The sequence below is a fragment of the Phytophthora parasitica genome (assembly GCF_000247585.1).
Source record: "Phytophthora parasitica INRA-310 unplaced genomic scaffold supercont2.63, whole genome shotgun sequence".
Classification (NCBI taxonomy): domain Eukaryota; phylum Oomycota; class Peronosporomycetes; order Peronosporales; family Peronosporaceae; genus Phytophthora; species Phytophthora nicotianae.
The window spans coordinates 146,814-153,148 of record NW_008649049.1 but is presented as its reverse complement, the minus strand read 5'-3'; the positions used below and the strand labels follow the sequence as shown (position 1 = coordinate 153,148).

At 53.6% G+C, this 6,335-nt stretch overlaps 3 protein-coding genes across 3 annotated transcripts; 2 read left to right on the top strand and 1 right to left on the bottom strand.

Annotated features, from left to right (window-relative positions):
• Positions 1-590: 590 nt before the first annotated feature.
• Positions 591-864, top strand: PPTG_24022 (hypothetical protein; the record flags this gene model as incomplete). The annotated part of the gene is made up of 1 exon (XM_008914713.1): positions 591-864. One exon carries the CDS (start codon positions 591-593, stop codon positions 831-833), a length of 243 nt encoding a protein of 80 aa, XP_008912961.1. The 3' UTR covers positions 834-864.
• A 7-nt stretch (positions 865-871) lies between these two features.
• On the top strand, positions 872-3,362 carry PPTG_17095 (hypothetical protein). Its single transcript, XM_008914712.1, has 2 exons — positions 872-2,867; positions 2,941-3,362. Exons 1-2 carry the CDS (start codon positions 1,506-1,508, stop codon positions 3,010-3,012), a joined length of 1,434 nt encoding a protein of 477 aa, XP_008912960.1. The 5' UTR covers positions 872-1,505; the 3' UTR covers positions 3,013-3,362.
• PPTG_17094 (hypothetical protein) lies at positions 3,314-5,771 on the bottom strand. Its single transcript, XM_008914711.1, has 3 exons — positions 4,425-5,771; positions 4,217-4,350; positions 3,314-4,148 (listed from the first exon to the last, which is right to left on the bottom strand). The coding sequence occupies exons 1-3, from the start codon at positions 5,655-5,657 to the stop codon at positions 3,488-3,490; spliced, it is 2,028 nt and encodes a 675-aa protein (XP_008912959.1). The 5' UTR covers positions 5,658-5,771; the 3' UTR covers positions 3,314-3,487.
• Between the last annotated feature and the right edge of the window lie 564 nt (positions 5,772-6,335).

Below are 6,335 nucleotides of genomic sequence, written 5' to 3'. Positions count from 1 at the left end.
AGCCAAGGGAGACTCGACGTATGCGGACACTACCTTATGCCGCCGACTAGCAAGACTGAGACTAGCGCAGGAGTAATTAGCTACGCGAACACGTCCATTATTCATTCATTCATTCATCCAACGGTCGCGTTCATTTTGCTGGAATTATAATGTCGGTTTTAATTTGAACTCCATTTTTAATTTTAAAAATGAAATCATTGTTCTCTTTAAATATAATAAAATATTAATAATTGTTACGGACCCGATTTCAAAAATGATAGCAAGACCTGGAACAAGTCTGGCCGCCAGAGCTAATACCTTCATCTCTTTTCTCTCTGTGTGCGGTGAAAGAGCGCAGCTCCATTCCATTCACAAGATGCTCCATTTGTCATTTGACACCAACGATCCTCGGTACATGTACATGTATTATATTGACGATGAGTAGCTAAGTCGACTCAGCAGCAGCCACCCGGTCTGGAATCCAGCCTGGATGGCGTTCAGCACCTTCCTTTAACTTCAGCTGATTGACCACGTCAGCGGGAGCGTCAACACAGCTTTCAAATTCGATCCGCAACGAGATTTGTTGTATTTCGGTGGCTGACTGGCAGTCAATGCCTTTGACTCAAGGCACAACCTCTCTGCCAGAGAGGACTCTGGTGCTGCGTTGGAAGGAGCAGCCTAACAGTGCGGCCGTAGTGAACGTGAGTTTCAAGCTCACTGCTCAGCGACGAATCGTCCAGCGTAGCGAGATCGCTGGTGATCGCTGCGCTCCCCATCCGAGGCAGCGGCTGCGAGGGCAGCACTGTTTGACGGAAACCTGGCGCCAGATTCTGGACGGCGATAGCATTGCGTGAGTGGTTGCCAGCTCACAGTAGCCAACCACTGGTTGGCTACTGTGAGCTGCGGAGATTCTTTGCATGATGGTTGTCAGGCCCGCCTTCTGCACAAAATGAACTTCACACCGCGAAGTTTACCGTGAGCCGCCAAATTGGGCGTTTGTCATCACTCTCGCCGGCATCTTCATTGTGATGACATCACCTTGGTGGGCTTGTGCACGTGTGTCTGCCCAGCGCCGTCAAGCCGCTGACATCGAGCATCACTAGCTGCGACAGGACATGTAGCGCTTCAGCGAAGAATCAAAGCCCATTGTCGCTCGGCTACATGTACTGGGCTCGATGAATCGTCGAGATTATCGACGATGATCGAGGGCATGCAACGATCTTCCAGCAGTAGATCAGCATGGCCGCCAGATTTCTGAAGAATCGAACCTCCGCTCATGCTTCCCATCCCCCAGCCACGTCGTCATTGTCACGCAATCTGGGCATAGTGAAACCAAATAATTTTGAGATGGATTCCATTGCGGCACAGCTCCCAGGCCCGAACGGGAAAAGCGCCACCAAATTCTTCCCGGTCGGTGGCTCCAGCAGCTGTACACTGGCCTGCTGGTTCAATTAGTACTGAGAACGCCCCCCTGGCGCGAAAGCCTGTCGTGAGTACGCCGCGTCACCACCACTCACGATCAGAGCATGAAGGAAGTCACCTCGCTGCCCCGCACACCTACGATGGCCGCCGCTGCGCCCGCTCCGGGACCCAACAGCGCGCACCTGCACACCGGAACGGAGCTTGGCGGCGCCGCTGGGGACCCGACTGGCGGCGACGTCGCTGCTGATATGGAGCTCATGGGCGCCACCAACCGTGACATGTTCTCGTGGCTGCTGTTCAACTCGGAGAACATGACGGCGCCTGCAGGTGTGGGAGGCCACCCACCGGTCGACCACGCACATGCTCATGCGCTAGCTACTTCTATGGCGCTGGATGATCCGTTCCGAATGCTCGGCCCGGGCGATGACACCAGCCTCCCGCTGACTTTGCACCCAGTCACGACCTCGGCGCAGCTCATCCAAACGGGAGCGCTCACGGCGGCGCTGCCGGCCACAACGCCTGCCACTACCACACCCCCGGTCACCATGTCGGCGCCTACCAAGCCTGTGCAGAATCAGCGCGGGAAAAAGCGCTCCGCCGCCGAGGTGGCCAAGGATCTGCACGGCAAACCCTTGACCAATACTGAGGGTCTGCTACGGCACCTTGAGAGCGCCAATAACGCGCTGGTGCAAAAGCGCCAGGCCGGGCACAAGAACAGCGTCGCGGTCCCCGCTGCAGCGGCTGTTCCGGCTGTCAAGTCGCCCAAGACGGAGAAAACTCCGGCGTCCAGCAGCAGCGACAGTAATAACCCAAGCGACATGACGAGCCTACAGCGCAAGCTTAAGCTCGAGCGCAACCGCGAGTCGGCGCGCGAGTGTAGACGTCGCAAGAGGGAGCACATCTTGGGCGTTGAGGAGCGCTGCCGCCAACTTGAGCGCGAGAACATGGAGCTCCGTGGACAGCTGAAGGCCGGCAAAGAGGCAATCCGGCAAGAAGAGAAGGAGAAGAACCGCGTATGTGAGGAGCTTGAGAAGATGATCCAGCGCGGTGCCTCGGAGAAGGAGCTTGCCGAGAAGATCGACAATTTCAAAGAGCAGTACTCGGACTACGGCCACGGCCGCCGATCGGCGCTAAGCTACCATCTGCACCAGATTGAGCGATTGCTCCTACCCACGCAGGTAACCAAGATGTGCATCTGGGCCCTGCGCCAGGACGACAGCTTCTGGCAGGACGAGGAGGATGAGACCAGTTTGCCGGTCATCTTGGCCAAGGAGCTCGGACTGAGCGAGGACCAGAAGAAGAAGATCCAGCAGCAACGAGGGTCAATCTCACTCATTTGCGAGAACCTCAAGAGCGCCCTGGGACTGCTCGCGGAGCTCAAGACGGAAGTGACCAACAAAAACTCCACCTTAGACATGGAGATGGACAAGTTGCAGAATATCCTTACCCCCACCCAACGCGCCAAGGTGAGTGCTGGCTGCACGACTCGGTTGGCTCTAATGTTTTGGGGCTAAGTTGTGCTTTGTATATGAACTATAGTTTATCGTGTGGGTGACCAACAACCAAGCGTGCATGCATCTACTGAACAAGCTGTGGCGGAGTGTGCTATGAGCACATTGAGAGGGAAAGATTGCGTTCGCTATCATGCGGCTGGCGTGAACTACCGCAGATTGTCGGAAATTGCATATGCGTGAGAGTTTTATTGGCGAGAGCTGGGGTGACTGACTATATGTGCCCCGGTGTGGCGGGTCCCGTGGAGAGGGCAGAAGTTAGAGGACAAGCTACGGGGAAGCTCTGGTGAGGATATGCGACTTTCGGTTTATGGATAGAAGACAATTGGCCATCATGGAGATTGTTTTTTATTTGTATGCTCTCTCGTAAGGCTGCTGGTGCTTAAATTCGTTCTTCCTTTGCTTGAAGAATGTCGATACTTCTGTGTAAAGTACGGTTTACTTTTGCAACTTGTTGGTTTTTGTTTGTTTGAGCTTTGAGCTATCTAACCCTGTGGTGGCTTCATGAGCAAGCTAGCTAGATTCCGCACATTTGCGTCTATCCTCGCGGGCGTGTAGCTGGCAACATTTAATACTTACTTGTGCTGTTCGAGAAGCGAGCGACGCATGCGCTTCATGTGGTTGTTCCATTCCTGGCCGTTCGGGTTCGTGAGTCGGTACTGGAGCTCCTCCTCCGAGATGCCCTCAGCCATATTTACAAGCGAGCCGAGCACCGTACGGATGTAGTTGGCGCAGTCTTTGTCCGGTCGTGTGCACTTGTAGTTCCAGAGACCCTTATCAGCGTTAAAGGCGAATTCCAGCACTGCCTGGCGGTTGGGCGTCCTCGATACCAGTTTGTGCACCACGGGTACATCCTTCGGGTCCAACCGCACAATCGAATCCAGCTCGATGTGAGTATTGCGAGGGCCACCACATGACAACTGGACGCCGTCGCCTGCCTGGTTCACCGTGGCCAGGAAATCCACCGTGATGAGGTCCGACCACTTCCACTTGAGGTATTCCTGGTTCGTGTTGGTCACGTATTTCGTGTTCGGGCAGAACACCACGCCGTCCGTATAGTGAACGCGCTTGTCGTCGCTGTAGATGCGACCAAGGCTGTGGTCACGCTTCTGAACACGCTGGATCTGGCGGAACACCTCCATAATGTGGCGATGTGGCACCCATTTCTTGCGCAGAATGGGTAATATCGCATGACGATTGATGTCCAGGTTGCGAATGCCCGATGCGTAAGGTCCCCTGCGTGTTGAAAGAGATATAACTATGAGCAACCGACAAAATCACCCCGTAGTGCGAGCAAAACGTACTCTTCCGACAGAAAATCATTCAGTATCCGAAGGCGCTCAACGAATGGCTTTTCGACATGGGAGTCCTCAGCAGATGGACCCGTCGCGATGATGTCGAAAGCAATGAACACATAGCGCTTATCCTTCTGGTGGAACTGCAGAACAGAAATGTAACCACAGTTAGTACACTCCATAACATTTTGGTGAACATCTGAAAGCGACTACGCACCACAAGCTCGCCGTCAAGCACCGTGCCTTCGGGCAATACCAACTTCAACAAGTCCAAACCAGACGCAGCAAAAGCCGAGTTGGACCGATCTACCAGCACCGTGGTGCCTCCAGCCACAACCAGAAAGTAGCGAACACCATCCGTTTTCTCAGAAACAAAGTACTCGCGACTTTGCACGAGTGGAATGTGCCAGCGTGCAAACCCCACGGGCATCGTGCCACTAAACTTGCCGCGAATGCCCAGTCGACCTTGGTAGGCGTTCTGCGCCTCCGTCGCGCCTGGGAAGTCCCAATGGCGTTTGAATGCCTGGCCCGAGTTTGGCATGAAGTACTTGACCATCTTCCAGAGCAACGACGACGTCTCTATAGCGCTCTTCCAGCTCTGGCCATTTTCGTCCGGCTGACCGAGCCATCCGTTCACCGCTGGCTCACTCAGCTCCACTTCAACCTCGAACAACTTCTTGTTCGTGCTCTCTTCGAGTACCTTAGTGAGGTCTACACGCAAGTCTCGTCCGACCGCCGATACGCGGTCCTTGTGGCGGATGTTCTCAGCCGCAGGCATCTCGCTCATGTCCCCCTCGAGCTCACGCATAGGAAACTCGCATGAGATAGACACGCGACAGTCGTACTGGCAATGTGGCATGAAGATGTCGATGGACCCGAGGCGCTCCTTCACCTGCACCATGGGCTTGCCACGCATGTTGGTCTGAGGATCAACATCCTGCACCACACGCTTGGATTGTGCCATGTTGTGCACCACCTGCTTCTCCTTGTGCTTCGAGTACGCGTCTCCACGCAGCATGCCTTCTACACCACGCACGAAGCTCTTGTAGTCCATCTCGGTTACACCGGGCACGAACTTGGCACCTACAGCCTTCATCTGCTCGTCTGAAAGCACGACGGCGGCGTCCACGCCCTCCTGCGAAGGACGGCAGCGTGCGTCCTGCAGACAAGATGAGATGCGACCGAGCCGCAGTTCCACCTCCACATTGGCACCGAATCCCTTTTCGTCGATGACAGCGCGCATATCCTGGAGGAACTGGGCAATGGCGGCATCGGGCGCGGCTGAGTTTTCGTCCACAGAGATAGTCTGGCCACGGCCGGCCGTGAGTTTGGCAACCTGCGCCTCCGCCTTCTTGGCCGTGAGAGTTGACTCGTTGGTGCGCGACAGTGAGTTCAACATACTGTTGAGCACGCCGCTCGAAGAGATCTTTGAGTGCGCGCGCTTGGACATAGTTGCGAGGGGATAAGCTAGCGACTACCAACAGAGCTGCTTGGCCTTGGGAAGCGAGCTCTATTGTGGGGGGACGGCACTTTGTAGTAGTAGTAATAGTACTTATGGTATTAATGACAATGTGTTATGCACCTGAATTTGTAGTAGTTTTAAATGTCATAATAATACCCTATATGTTTAAAATTATTTTTTAAAAAAAGAACAGTTATTGTGCTTTGCATCGATTTCGTCATGCTATTCAGTGCACTAAATAGTAATCACCTTTATCACTAATTCGTGCATGAATTCCCACAAATGAAGCGTTTGGCGGTGACCCGGGTCACCATAATGACCCGGCTCTCAAAAATAATTAAAAAATATTTTTAATTTTTTTAATATACGAAGTTATCACTTATCTATTGGTTTGAAGAAAGAGAGTATAGATGGATTCGAAGGCCGGGGCTGCACTTTTCGTGGCCGTTTAACAGGTTTCTTAGCTGGAGGCTGCGCTCCTGGTGCTGCCTTCCGCTTAGTGACACGATCCTGAGCTTTAGTTGCGTCTGATGTAGTTTCTTCACAAAAGTCTTCTTTGGTACGGGAAAGTCGCACACCAGAGTAATGAAGATGCACGTACTGAGTCCACCTGCAGTACTGGATTACTCTTCGCTCAGCATCCTCTGCTTTCTTCTTATACCTTTC

Excerpts from the sequence above, each read along its gene's own strand:
- PPTG_17095 (XM_008914712.1), top strand. The coding sequence starts at position 1,506 with ATGAAGGAAGTCACCTCGCTGCCCCGCACACCTACGATGGCCGCCGCT. Across the intron at positions 2,868-2,940 it reads CCCCCACCCAACGCGCCAAG|TTTATCGTGTGGGTGACCAA; the intron begins GTGAGTGCTGGC and ends TATGAACTATAG.
- PPTG_17094 (XM_008914711.1), bottom strand. The coding sequence starts at position 5,657 with ATGTCCAAGCGCGCGCACTCAAAGATCTCTTCGAGCGGCGTGCTCAAC. Across the intron at positions 4,351-4,424 it reads TGCTTGACGGCGAGCTTGTG|TTCCACCAGAAGGATAAGCG; the intron begins GTGCGTAGTCGC and ends TCTGTTCTGCAG. Across the intron at positions 4,149-4,216 it reads AATGATTTTCTGTCGGAAGA|GGGACCTTACGCATCGGGCA; the intron begins GTACGTTTTGCT and ends TTCAACACGCAG.